This window comes from Zalophus californianus, chromosome 10 (assembly GCF_009762305.2).
Source record: "Zalophus californianus isolate mZalCal1 chromosome 10, mZalCal1.pri.v2, whole genome shotgun sequence".
NCBI classification, from domain to species: domain Eukaryota; kingdom Metazoa; phylum Chordata; class Mammalia; order Carnivora; family Otariidae; genus Zalophus; species Zalophus californianus.
In genome coordinates, this window is record NC_045604.1 from 14,386,145 (window position 1) to 14,400,917 (window position 14,773).

At 35.1% G+C, this 14,773-nt stretch overlaps 1 protein-coding gene across 17 annotated transcripts in view; it reads right to left on the minus strand.

Annotated features, from left to right (window-relative positions):
* Positions 1–14,773, minus strand: part of SPATA17 (spermatogenesis associated 17) — a 250,590-nt gene that overhangs the window by 226,105 nt on the left and 9,712 nt on the right. For 16 of the 17 annotated variants that reach the window (XR_003523443.1, XR_003523438.1, XR_003523436.1 and 13 more), the window contains exons 2-4: positions 12,825–12,914; positions 11,609–11,690; positions 153–203 (exon numbers count right to left, since the gene is read on the minus strand). Coding sequence is in view for 11 of the 17 variants with exons in the window: in XM_027614219.1 (XP_027470020.1) it covers positions 153–203; positions 11,609–11,690; positions 12,825–12,914 (223 nt within the window). In the remaining 6 variants the exon portion in view is untranslated. The remainder of the gene's footprint in view (positions 1–152; positions 204–11,608; positions 11,691–12,824; positions 12,915–14,773) is intronic. The other variant, XM_035722607.1, reaches the window with a different exon arrangement.

Here is a 14,773-nt window from a genome sequence, read left to right on the forward strand (position 1 = left end):
TAGTATAACTAACTTTTTAACTATGTACTCTTTTCTCTCTAACCATTAGCATATCAATCAAATTTGCATTATTCTGGCTTGCTCATTTTATTAAAAGGGAATTCAGAGCACAATTGACTTTTCATTTGTTTAACAAGTGAAGAAATATTTACCCTGACAGCCATTGCATTGTAGAGATTCATCTTCATAGCACAAGATGCGAACTGTGAATCAGGAAAAAAAAAGATGGCATATAGTTCAGTTACACAAAGACAGTGCAGGCTATTTTTACATATAAAAGATAAGAATCTTTATACATAATACATAATAAGAGTTCTGGGCTTAGAAAAATGAAATCAAACTTCGTATTGAAGAGATAGGCTTCCTAATACATAATGCAGGCTTAACCAGAAAAATCTATGATAGTCAAACTAGGAGCTAATGGAGATATATGATCATAAAATGCTCTCCGCTGAGTTTGATAATCAATGGTGCTCTACTGAGAATAGAATAACAAAGCAGAAATATTCACAAGTGCTGGTGACACGTAGTATTGTATGATTTATTCACTGGGGTTCTTTTAGCCAAAACTCAAAGAAACATAAAAGGAATTCATATTTCAAGACGTCTGGTTTAATGAAAAATTCAAAGAAATGCTGTCTTCAGTCGAAATCCTTCAAGGATATGGATGCAGTGATGGAGCAAAATTGTGCCTTCCAACCATCTGTACAAAATGTTATGTACTTAGCTGCCTCCTGAGTAATCCTTTGGAATTTTGTTTCATTTAATATTCATTTTAACACCATAAAATCATAAATACAATGATATCATGTTACAAAAAATCCCCTGATATAGTGAAGACTTCCTAAGGTCTTGGTTTCTTTCTAGTATAGATACATTTGTCTGTTAATATACAAATCTCTGTTACACTACACAGTCATTCAGCAACATAGCTTATTTCAAGGCAAATATTGCTTTAAATGAAGTCTCTACATCTGTTATATCTTTTAATTAAAAACATAAAATTAACATAACTCATGACAGTACAATAAATAAAAGCAATGAAATATACATTTTTAATACAAAATATTACTTTATTTTTATTCAATCGAAATTCATTTGACTAATATTACTTAAGCTTGGGTATTAGGTGCTGTGTTTCAAGCAAAAATCAGAGATAAGTGCCTCAACCTTTTATATAGGGGTTTTCTTCCCTGCAACAAACAGAAATTCATATAAAAGGGTTTCACTGTAATTAGGATTGTTTGAATTGCCTGGTCTGATCCAAAGCAAATTGTCTGTGGAGAGCAGCAGGGCTGGATTATTTATCAACAGTTTGAGCAATTAAGAAACAGTTGGCTGCAATATGTTATTTACAAATGAACACAATGATGTGACTTCATTTTAAATTCTCTTTCTTCGTCATAGCAAGTGAGGTATAATTCTTGGCGTTTGAGATGAATACTTTAATGCCATATTTCAAGTCCAATTGATGTAGATATAACCATTAAATTATTTTATACAGGAGAAACATACTAAAAATTAAATATCTAAAATGTCTGGGTTCAGAAAGAGGCAATGCTTCTTATCTTTAATATGGTGCTGTTCAGTTAGCAGCATTGATGATGTGTGAGCTTTCAAGCCACAGACATGAGTTCAGGTCCTGATGTTGCTTTTACCAACTGTGTCGCTTTGAACAAGTTACTTAAAGCTGGCCAGTCTTGACTTCCATGCTCACAAAATGCAACAGTACATACTTCATAGAGCTGGGGTGAAGATTAAAATGAGACAAAATTTTTAAGGTGCTTGGCATATAGTTGATGATTATAAAAAGGGATTATCACTGCTCTTACACATTTTGTAGCTAAAAGTATGTAATTTAACAATAAGTAAAATTCCAAAATGTAAGAGGTTAAATTTTATTCTGGAGGCAGATAAAAGAGAGATCTAGGTTTTAAGTGTATGGGTTCTGACTTTTATAGCTAAAAGGTGGAAAAGCACTTTGATTCCAGTATATCATTCTCATGTGAATCACTCACTGATATTAAATTTATTTGCTTTGGAAAGTAACAAAATATATTTATGTGAAAAATACTGCATGATCCCACTTCTAAGAGGTACCTGAAATAGCCAAATTCAGAGACAGAAGGTGCAATAGCAGTTACCAGGGGCTAGAGGAAGCGGGGTAGCTTTTGTTAAATGGGTAGAGTCTCCATTTGAGATGAAGGAGAAATTTTGGAGATGGGTAGTGGTGATAGTTGCATAAAAATGTAAATGTACCTAACGCCACTGAATAATATAGTACAGTTAAAAATGGTACAAATGGTAAATTTTATGCTATGTGTATTTTACCACAATTTTCAAAACACTAAAAAAAAAATCATTTGTGAATGTGAATTGTTCATTTTCATAAGCTTATCTATGAAGACACATTTAGACACTTTAAAATTTTGTAAGATTTCTTTCATCTAAAACTATTTCTATTCTGAGCAATGATACTACTTGTTTTATTAATATTTGTTCTTTTGGTATATGAATAGTTAAAATATAAATCATACAAAAGCCTTTGTTCTTAATATTATTGTCTAGAATTCTGTCCTCAAAATTTGTTTTTTAATTTCATGGAGTTGGATACGCAAAGAATATCCTAGCTACTAAATATTAATAGTATTTCCAACAATGACGAGCTATTGTAATTTCTCAACAGACAACATTCTTAAAATTTTCTTACTATTTATTAATTTCCCATTTTATCATAAGATACTAAGTCTACTAGGATTAAAAATCTGGAGTGAAAATCAAGCATGTTTGTTGAATAAACAAAGAAAAGGAAAGAGAGGGGAAAGGGGGACAGAAAGAGAGACAGAAGGATAAACAGAACTGATATATTGCATTTACAACAAATAGAGCAGGAAGAACTTCTGGCATGAACACTTAGTCAACCATTTGCTAGCTATATGGCCTTTGCCACATCATCCACCTCAATTTTTATAAGGCTTCTGAAATTTTTTTTGGAGGATATAGTCCTTTTAAAGACATAATTTTCTGCATGGTTAGTACCCATGTGAATCTTTTGGACAGGGCTGCTATTCAGTGGGATTGGACCATGAGTACTGATGAAAGCATGTTTCATATTTTGAGTTTCTTTCTTTTTTCTTTCTATCAGGTGAATTACAATGGGAGGGTGGTTGGGGATAAATGAGAACCACCCTCTTAGAGGTCAAGTGATATTCAAAGCTTACCACAATCAGGTCCCAATTTTTCCCCTCAATTATCTCTTACCACTCCATTCCTTTAAAGCTCAAGCTGATCAAATTACTAATTTTATTTCTTTACCTCCATGTCCATATTACTCCCCTTGCCTCCAAATGTCTTACCATTCTTTTCCAGCTGTCCAAACCTTATCTCTCCTGTTTTTCTTGTAAGCATTTATAGGAGAAACTATCTTTTCTCTCCTACTCCAAAGCATACTTTCAAACCATTTCATACCAGTAAGAAGTACTCCTTTAAAAAGGACAACAACAACAACAAACCAAAAGAACAAGGAACCTTACTTTTTAATCTCAAGCCTTCCACACTTAAGACTCTCTATCCCTTTCAGTATTGTCATACTTCAGTTATCTGATTACTTACCCTCCTTCCTCCCTCCTCCTCACTGCTCCCTGACTTGCTCCAAATATGCTCTAAAGATTCTGACATCAAGCTAATGGTCTAACTCTTCATCACAACTCCTGTCATTATCTTGAGACTTTTCAAATTCATGTAGACAACACATTTAATTACTAAATCCATAGCCGTGTTCCAGACCTTGTGAACTAGAAATGTTCCCCCTCTTAAGTCTTAAACTCTTAATGCAAATTCCTCTCCTTCAACCCCTAGTGGCTTGATTTCTCTTAAAGGTTCTTCTATCTGGTTTAGACAGATTTAATACAGATATTTCTTGTTCCCCATTTTTAAGTTCCTTCTTCACATATTTTTATATACAATGGCTACATGGTATTTTGCTACATGAACATACCATAAATGACCTAATAGTTCCTTTATTGAGTATACTTTATGAGTATTTATGTTGAAAACCAAAAAAAGATGAGTTTCAAGGAGGAAATAGTCATTTCCAAAAGCACAACACTTTAAAAAAAAAGTTGTTTTTTTTGTTCTTTGGTTTTTTTTTTTTATCAAATGTTTCATTTTTATTCTGGTATAGTTAACATATAGCATTCTATTAGTTTCAGGGGTACAATATAGTGATTCAACAATTCTACACATTATTCAGTGCCTACCACAATAAGAGTACTCTTTAATCCCCATCACCTATTTCACCCATCTCCCACTCACCTCCCCTCTGGTAACCATCAGTTTGTTCTTTATAGTTAAGTCTGTTTCTTGGTTTCTCTCTCTCTCTTTTTTTTTTTCTTTGCTCCTCAAAAGCAGAACACTTAAAGCAATGCCTATTCATAATAATTTTGAGTAATACATCTATATAAACTCAACCAGATCAGCTGGCTTTTTGTTAGGATTGAGCAGTACAAAGGAAACACTTGCATTAAAGTGATGACAATGGAACCTTTAAAAGCCATGCCCATATGGATAACAGATATGATGAGCATGAGGCTTTGTTATTTTCCACATCAGTGCTATCCTCATTTCATAATTTTGAGTGTAATCATTAAAATGATTTATTATCAAATAATCCTGAGTATTTTGTGCATATGCTTTGCCTTGTTTGTTGGCAAATGATACCAATCTGTTCTTTATCAACAGCTGATTTTTAAAATACCCTTCCTTTTTCCATATACACACAAAATTAAAAGCCATATATATTATTTCTTACAATTATTATTAATATAATCTTTAAAAGCAAGAGAACCAAATCTAAATTCATTTCATAATTATCATGAAAATATATTAATAAAGTTTTAAATTAATACCAGTAGGTCAAAAGCTTAAGTTATCTAGCCTTTAGTATTTATCTAAACCACACGACCCTGAAGGGAAAAAATGTTTCAGTCTTCTGCTCTGACACTAAATGGTGATAATGTTGCCTTCTTAACTTATAACTGATTTGGAGGTCCTTCTGCCGAAGTTTCTCTCTTCCTCTCCCTCTGCCCCTCCCCACCTCACACTCTCTCTCTAAGATAGATAAATCTTAAAAACAAAGAACAAACAAACAAATAAGAAAGCTCCGAAAACAGTAGGACTATTTGAGTATCCAGTAGGAAGGGCAAGTTGCAGTAAAGTTAGAGCAAGAGTTCAGCAGGTACGAAAACGCATATGCACCAAGCACACACACCGGATAGCCATCGATTTCACTAACAGGAAAAGATTTTCAAGGTTGTGAATCAACAATCCTAGACCCCTAAGATGGACAAATTTGAGTTATGTTGCCAGATACAGCAGCCTGGAAGTCAGCAGGAAGGCCAGAAAAGGAGGTAGAGAATAAAAAGAAGCAAAAACAATAGTCATCAAGGAAGCAAGAGTCCAATCTCAAAAGAAAACTGGAAATGACCTATTATTGTTGAGTTAATGAGGGCACTGTAGTGGAGAACCCATGATCCTTCAGGGCTGGATAAGCTAGCTGGTGTCACAATGAAAATTATTTAAAAGCTGGATAGAAATATTTTAGTTAATAGAATTTTGAGGGAGGCTGTTGAAAACTACTGAACCTATCTAAGGAGATCCTAGGACCTGTCTCTTCACAGTTCACTTCCTGTGTGACCTTTGCCACATCTCAAGACTGTTGACAATGCCAAATTTGCTAGCGGTTCTTTCCTCTGGTTACTGTGATATTGTGTCTCTGCTTTTCTAGTCATTATCTGTCTATAATTCCCTTTCCTCTGCCTAAACTCCACCTAATGTGCTCCACAAGCCTCAATTCTTGGCCCTGGCTCTACTCTTAAGACACGTTTTTTTTACCCATTAGGTAGAAAATCCAGTCATCTTGCAATGATGGTTCTAAAATCTTTGTGTCCAGCTCTGACTCTTAATCTAAACTCCCATTCAGTAGTTCACTTTAATAAGCATTTGGGGAGTGTTAATTATTATATGCCAGGCACTGCTGAGAGAGACTGCAAAATCGCCTTACAAGATACCACCACATGGAGGTGTCCTAACATCATCACAAACTCAAAAAGCTCAAAACATCTTTTTGTAAGCTTCACTGAGTGCCCCATTCAGAATGTTTCTTATAAACATGCACGCTTTTGTTATCATTAAAACCATTAATCAGGTTTGCGGAGATAAAAATGCAGCTATCTTAGCAGCTTACAAAACAAAAAGTTTCTCACTCACATTATGTGTAGACTAGGGTTCCCTATAGCTATCTATGTTCTACATCTCTTCATCTTAACCCCAAGGATGGAGCAGCCCAAGACTAGGGTGTGCTATTCTTATGCCAGAAGGAAAGAGGAAGAAAGCTTCTTAAAGCTTCATCTTGAGTGTGGCATATGTCCCATCTGCTCACAACACATGGCTTAGCCCAAAATCAATGAGATGGGAAAGAATCATTCTTTTATGAAGAAGTGGGTATTGAATAATTTTGACACATATTGATACAATTACCAGCTGTGTTGACCATAGCAAAAGTCTTCCAACATATATATCCCTGTGAATCATGTAATCAGTTAGCAAAAATGTCTGCAGGCTTTCTATGTGACATTTGCTGTGATACATTTGAGATACAGTAAATTGAACAGTTATTGCCATTCAGGAGCTCCCAGTCAAATAAGAGATGTAGATAAACAAATGTATCACAGTGGGACAAATGCCTACATGAACAAAGCTAGGAAGGCATACCTGATATCTGCAGTCTCCCACCATTCCACACTCAGCTTCAGGAGCTCAGAGAAGGTTAATATTTAAGTCTGGAACAATAAGTAGGGATTTGGACCAATGGGAGGCAGGTCAGATGAAGGAGGGAGGGCATTCGAGGCAAGGTAAAGGGTTTTGCAAAAAAACCTGTAGGACATTGCATATTTTGACAATGGCAAACGATTTAATGTGCCCAAAGTATATTTTATACAGGTGTAGCAAGAAGTGAGGTTAGAGAAGAAGCAATAGGGAGACTACGAAAAACCTGACACGTCACATGAAAGAGTGTGAACTTTAGGCTGTATGCTATGGCAAGGGCTATAGGCATGAGAGTAAAATGATGATGTTTAGACTGAAGTCAAGAGACTTTTATGATGGGAAATGGAAAGTGTTTGATGGCTGATAGGAGATAATTGGTAGAGAGAAGGAGGTAGTGGAGAGTCTAGGATGACGGGACTTCTGGTTGAATGGTTGTACCATTTATCTGAATAAAAGAATATATAGGGAGGAACAGGTTTGGGGTACCTGAGGGGCATGCAGATAATATTTTAATAAGTAGCATGTGGATCTATATGGATCAGAAACTGAGAACTTTAGGCAAATCACGAATCTTCCTGAGCCCCCATTTTTCTATCTATAAAATGAAAATAACACCTGCACTTTCTACTTGACAGATTGCTAGAAAATATTAAATAATGGATATAGTTTTTAAACAAGAAATTCCTTTAAAAATGTAGGAAATTACTTTTTAAAAGTCACGTTCAACTCCTGACCAACCTTCTGCTAGTCCCCAAATTCTTTGAACCATCCAGATCAACATCCCTCCTGTCTCCCATCATACCATGCTCATTCCCAATTTCAAAACCTCATTCATGCTGTTCCTAATGGAATGTCCTTCACTTTTCCCAGTCTACCATTTACTGATCCCCTGGAGGTCAGTTCAAGTCTCGTTTCTTTGATCTTTGGAGATAACATTAACTGCCCATTTAAGCACTTACTATCTGTCCATGTGTCTGGTGGGAGAGTCCCTTTTAAATTGACTTTCCTTTTTTATTAATTTACTTAATAGATAATATATTCATATTGTTTAAAATTCAAAAGCTACAGAAGAGTTTATAATAAAAAGTCTCTTTTTAAAGATTTTATTTATTTATTTGAGGGAGACAGAGCACATAAGTGGGGGGAGGGCGGTGCATGGGGGAAAGGAGAAACAGGCTCCCTGCTCAGCAGGGAGCCCAACTCAGGGTTCCATCCAGGACCCAGAGATCATGACCTGAGCTGAAGGCTGACGCCCAACTGACTGAGCCACCCAGGCATCCCAAAAAAGTCTCTTTCTTATGCTTCTTCCTTAAGGACCCAGTTTTCTTCTCCCTTAGTCAATTAATATCATCAGTTTTTTGTGACCCTTTCCCAGACAAGCAAATTAAATCACTGGCTTTCAAGTCATAGTGTGGTGGCTCAGGTGACAACAGAGGCCACAGAGAAAGAGTCCAAGCAGTTGAGTTTCTTCAACTTTCAAAACAGCTGCACCTCTTACACCTGTTTTACACATAAGGCTAAAAATTTTGCTAACATGTTAGTGAAGGAGGGGTTCTATCCCTAAGTTTTAAAATCACTAACCTATATCACTCATTTTGTAACTTAATCATGTACTATATGGCATTGTTATTATTGCATATAGCTGTTAGGCCAAAAAAATTATGCAGAATAAATCTGGGAAATGATGATTTAAACACAGTTACTACAGACTATGTGTGTGACAGGATAATTAATGTAGACTTAAACAATATCATTAATTCCTGTCCCACCCCCCCCAACCCAAGAAAGTAGCAGGCCATTCATGTGTTCCTGCTTCAGATGGCTTCTGTGTGACTGCCCATCCCTAGCATGCTCTGCTTTCCTAAAACCTGAGCTCTGAGAAATTATGCTGGCATGGGAGAGAGATAATAAGAGGGAAGCTATGGGCAGAGAAAGAGAAATAAAGGAGTCAAGATTCCACATGCCTGGGGAAGAGCTGGGCATTAGCTTTTTTATTTAAAATAAGGTAATACCACATTTGGCATTCCCATTGCTTCTGGGAGGTGGCTAAAACTCTAGGAATAAACTTGGTGGCACCTGTGGAGCAGACAGGACTCAAAGCACTAGGGATATCGGGACAGTGACTCTAACAAAAATTCCCATTCCCTTTATGTGGCCCACCAGCCACAGAGTTCTCAAGGGATGAACCTTGAGAGATCAATTACATGGGCTAGGACAAAGAACTTCCTCTGAATGAAGCTGCACAAAGGTGGGGATCTCTGGTATGTTAGCACTACTTATGCTTTGTGGACCTCTGTATAACCCAAAGGAGGGAAATCTCCAATAATGAACAGAACTTCAACTGTTTACCAGCTCAGTACATAAGGGTTTTGGAATCACATCAAATTGGGTTTGAACTTTTCTCCACGTATCACTAACAGTATGTCCTTGGGGAAGTAACCGCTTCTGAGACAAATTCTTCATCTATTAAACAGTGATAATATTCATAGGACTTGTATAAGATTTTAGTTGGTATAAACATTAAACATATAAAATGTTTACAATATTTTAGTCATACTAGTCAATCAGTAAATGGCAGCAATTTTAATTTCATTCAATAATTACTTATTGAGGTCCAATTATGTTATCTGAGATCCTTCTGTTAGGTCCTATATACATAATGGCAAAAATAGATAAATTAATAAAACAGACGTGTTCTAAAATAGCTTACAGCTTAACAGACTTAAAAACTATCCAGAAGCAAGCTAAATGAAGAAAATCTCCTTTTTCTTTCCCCCAAGATCTCAAAGATAATTAGATCCAAAACTGGAGAATAACTTAGTAATCATGCTGAGTGATATTCTTTTTAATCACACTCAGTTAAGACACTAAAGTAACAAAACAAATTTCCTAGAATGGATCATTATATGAATTTTTAAAAATATTTTTCAGCAACCTCAACATCATTAGAATAAATATAGATTCCCAAGTTGAATACATTGACAATAGTCACTGAAATGTTTATACTCTTGCATATTTAATTAAAAAGAGGTCTCAATCATTCATAACCTTCTGACTAGTGGCTTGTGTGTAGAAATTAACAGCAATGGAAGTTAAGTCAGTAATGCTCATAGAATGCCATATGTATACATATACTTTATTGTCTTGTCTATACATTGATATAGATCCCCAACTATGAATGAATAATGGGGCCAGAGATCACTCAGCACTCCATAAGAAATACCTTATTTTTTTGATCATCCCATTTAAGTAATCTGATTCCATTAAAAGTTGGTTTGAAGGAGCTTCTGCTGGCCATCTCAATTTGAGCACCAAACCAATTAGTGATAGTAATTTATTATAACCCACTGAATAAAACAGGAATCCATTAGTTCATACTGATGTAAATAATAAAAAAAAGACAAAAAATTTAACAAATATAATAATTGATTCTGGCCAAAGCCATCAATGAATGCTAAACCTAGTGTTAAAAAGCTTGATGAGAAAGAGGATATATATATACACACACACACACAGTTTTGAACTATCCCCCCACCCCCATGGGGCACCTAGGTGGTTCAGTCGGTTAAGCATCTGTGTTCTGAGAGCATCACTGTGATTTTAAAGCTAGCTATAAGAGAGATCCAACAGTTACAAAAAGTTCATGGCAGAATTATTGTTTGAATACTTAATTTCACTAAATCTAAAATAGTAGGCTCTTCCTCCAAGCAGTTTCTGTACCTTATCAACATGTTTTAAAGTTGTTTTTGTTTTTTTTTTTTTTAAGAATTTATTCATTTATTTGACAGAGAGAGACAAAGCAAGAAAAGGAACACAAGCAGGGGGAGTGGGAGAGGGAGAAGCAGGCTTCCCGCCGAGCAGGGAGCCCAATGCGGGGCTGGATCGCAGGACCCGGGGATCATGACTTGAGCCGAAGGCAGATGATTAACAATTGAGCCACCCAGGTGCCCCTTACAGTTTTTTCACTAAAGGTGAATACTTATCGTTTACTTATCTACTTATTTTTATCTTTTCCTCTCTCTATCTTTTAATTTCACTTAGATGCAACTGATCAGGAACAAATGAAAAACAAACTTAAGCTATTATAGTCGAAAATAGTAACAAACCAAAAAATAAATGAAGTAGGCCACCGATTAGAAACTTTCTCATTTTGTACCAAAAAAAATTTTCTTCTTAATATCCTAAAACTTTTAGCTGAAGTGTAAGTTGGCATGATACCATATACTTCTACAAGACTATCAGTGGATAGAGATGGTTGTGGTATACCACATTTCTTAAGGCAAATCTTCAAAATATCCCAACAGCCAATAACAGACAATGGTAAGAGTGAAATCACCTTATTTTTATATTTTGTTGAATTAATTTTGGCCACTTTAATTCAATTAATGTTTATTGACTATGTTATGAAACAGGGATTAATCTAAATGTTGATGGTCCAAAAATGAACAAGCTACTGTGCCTACCCTGAAACAGTTCAACATCTAGAACCTGGAGGAAATCATTGATAAATAAGTGCATATAAATGCATACACTGTGAAAGTTACTTTAACAAAAAGAAAATGTCTGGTGTAGTCTGGGTACAAAGAAATGAGTCATCAATTCTCCATGGAAAATCAGAAAAGGCTTCTCAGAAGAAGTCTCATTCTAAAATTTAAGCCCAATTTTGTTCTTACGTAAATACTTACACCAGTAACTCCCAAGCTGCATGTAAATATGACTGCAGTTAAGTTACAGCATACTGTATAATTCAAATGCTAACATACATAAATTTTATAATATTTACCTTTACAATTAGTTGATACTCTTGTCTCCCTGAGTAACTTCTCCACCATTTTTGAATAATAGTTGCTACTCTATGTAAATTCCTGGGTAAAAAATATATTTATTAGTAAGCTTTCTTGAACGAGATTATTGCTTAAGTTTTTTCTTAGACTGTATTTTCTACAATTCAAGAACTCAAATTCAAAGCCAAATTTTTGTGTACTTTTAAAGGGCAGAGCTATCATTCTGCAATAGAATTAACCATTTCTAGAGGTAGAAAAAGGGGCAGAAATAAATATTCCGTATTCCTTTTGGGCTTATGATTAAACATCCCTAAATTTCAAATATTCTTCAATACTAACTCTTGGAAATATTTTTGAATGTTAAGATTATAAAACAGGTCAAAGGAACACATTGAAAAATAAGCTAGGCAATATTGATGCGAATCACCATTAAGTACTTAGAAATAATTCTTGAGGTCAAGAAACACTTTCTCTTTCATGCTTATATTTCCCAGTCTACCCAAGCTAATGACATGTTAATCTGCTGAATTAAAAAAAATACTCTCTTTGCTGCCATATTCCTAGTTGGTATAGGGGCCAGAAGAGAAACCTCATCTTCCCCCTTGGATCTGCAAGTCTGGCTCCCACGAGCTAACAGAAGAACTATACAGTATAATCCCCAGTTCACCATCTGAATGAGTTATTATGTGATAGGCATTTTCCTCCTCCACCTTATCCAGGGCAATTCTTTTCAGAATTGCGAGAGACTGAAGTAAAGTTTGAGCACTGAAGAAAAAGAACAATTAAGATAGGAAGATCAGCTTCAGTCTCTTTATGATCAGGATGGCAGCATTCTGGTATCATTTGCCCTTATCTATCAACACGTTGGAGAAGACTGGAATAGCTTTCTTTTTGTTTTATTTTGTTTTGTTTTTCCTTTCTTACCATTCATTGCTATTAATAAAGTCCAGTCATTTGTCACATCCTATGGAATTTGAAGAAAAGAATCTAATCAAGTGTATTTTTAAAAATTAGAGATATGGTTGATATAGTTTTTTGATACGTAAGAAAAGACCAAAAGAGTTATTTCTTTAAAAAGGACGTCATAGAATTTATTAACTACATTATAGGTAAAATAAAAGATTATTTGCAATCAGCCCTTACATGAATAAATTACATTTTCTAAGGAGTATATTTTTATGGTGTATCTGATGTTTCCATGACAAAATCATATACCTGATATGTGCCCGAACTTGACATCCTCGAAACCAGCTCTGGATTTTAACTGCTGCATCATACTCCTTTTTCCTAAATATATCTACAACACTAAAAAGAAATTTTTTAAAGCATTTCATTAGTGGCTAATATAATTCTAAAGCAAATCAACCTGTTAAAACTTAACCTTTAATTTCTTCCAAAATGATAATTATAATTCAAATGTCATTTTAAATAAAATAAAAATACTAAATAAAGCATTTCAGAAATCATGAGCTATATTTTTAAAATTAACCTTTCTCTGAGAGGCCCTGTGCTTTCAACAGCTTTACTTTTTTTTATTTTTATAATCACCTATTTTGCAACTAATTAATTTACCAGTGATTCTTACAAGGAAATAGAGCAAAATGCATTTTTTTCATTATTTTAAAAACATAATTACTTGAATTTACTATTTGAATGCCACTACACATATCATGCAAGATTAAAATACTTGCATCAGTTAAATGAACTGCCTCTAAGTAAAATGAATTCTCAGAAACTCCATTTAAGTTAAAGCAGGGGCAGGGCCATAGGCTTGTAAAAAGACAAGAAATTCAGTTGTTAGGTTTTACGGACTTACAGCAAAAAAAAGGGCTAGTCAAGACAGATCTCCATTTTAATTTTACCAGTCATTACAATTCTCCCTCCCCATCCCTGTTTGATAAAGTGATATTGCTTAAGGCAACTACTATGCAGTACAAAGTAATTTCTTTCCTAGAATGCTGGTTGGCACCTAATTAGCACTTTATGTTTGCTGAATGAATAAAGAATGGCTAACAATTTATTTCTTAATTTTTTTTTAATTCCCTCAAAATAGTGTTTCCTTGGACAGGTTATTTTTTTGTTGTCATTATATGCTAGATTAAATATGCAGATTTCATTAAATTTATATATATAATTAGAACAAAAACAGAAGGGGGAAAAACCCTCAAACAATAAAATTCTTAAACAATACTATGAAGTTGGCTAAGAGAAAGAAAATAGGATGAGCAGTTAAGCTGTCAGTGGCAAAAAGCTGGAGAAACAAGTGGAAGGATTTTAGTCCTAGATAAGCAGGAAAGAGAGTTACCTGAAAGCCTGACTCTAAAGGACTCACAAAAGCAAAAAGAAAAACAAAAATTATACATCAGTCAGTGATCCAGATGTGAAGAGTAGTGGAGAAAACTCACACAAATCAGTAAGGTTAAGAGGACACTCTAGACAATTAGGAAAAGAAAAGAAAGTTCGATTATCACTCTGTTTGTCCTACGCATACAAAATTATAACAGAGACATGTATAAACCATATTCTTGGTTCAAATGATTGTACTCCAAATGGTAGAGAGAACAGCTTGAAGTCCTTCACTCCACCGAGCCTTCCCTGACTCCCCAGACCACAGTAGGGCTTGCCATTGTACACCCTCTTAGCTCCTCACAATATTTAACACAGTCATGCATCATGATTGTTTGGTGATGGTCTTTCCACTAAACTTTAAAATCCAAAAATCAGCAATATTATCCATTTTGTCCCACATGCATTCCCAGTGGCTCCAGAAGTAACTGATTCTTCTCCTAACAGTCTTTGTCTTACCAAAGCTGCTTTCTCTTGGGGAATGGCATGCCTCTTATAGACATATTTAATCCCTGTGAAGACTGCCACTCAGAAGCTTCCCTCACTATACCTACTGACAACATTAAAATATTATCTCCATTTGACAGAGGAAGATATTAAGGGAGACAGAAGTGTAGGGATTTGTCCAAGGTCACATCTTAATAAATGTCAGAGCTGAAATTTGATCCTAGATACTCTGGCTCCAAAAGCTGGATTCCAAACCATCACTGCACCTAAAGAAGAAGAGAGGAAGGAAGGATAAAAACAGGAGATGGGAGGAAAGTAAAAGGGGGGGGGGGGGAGGAGGAGAAGAAAGGAAAAAAATTAAAAGGAAGACT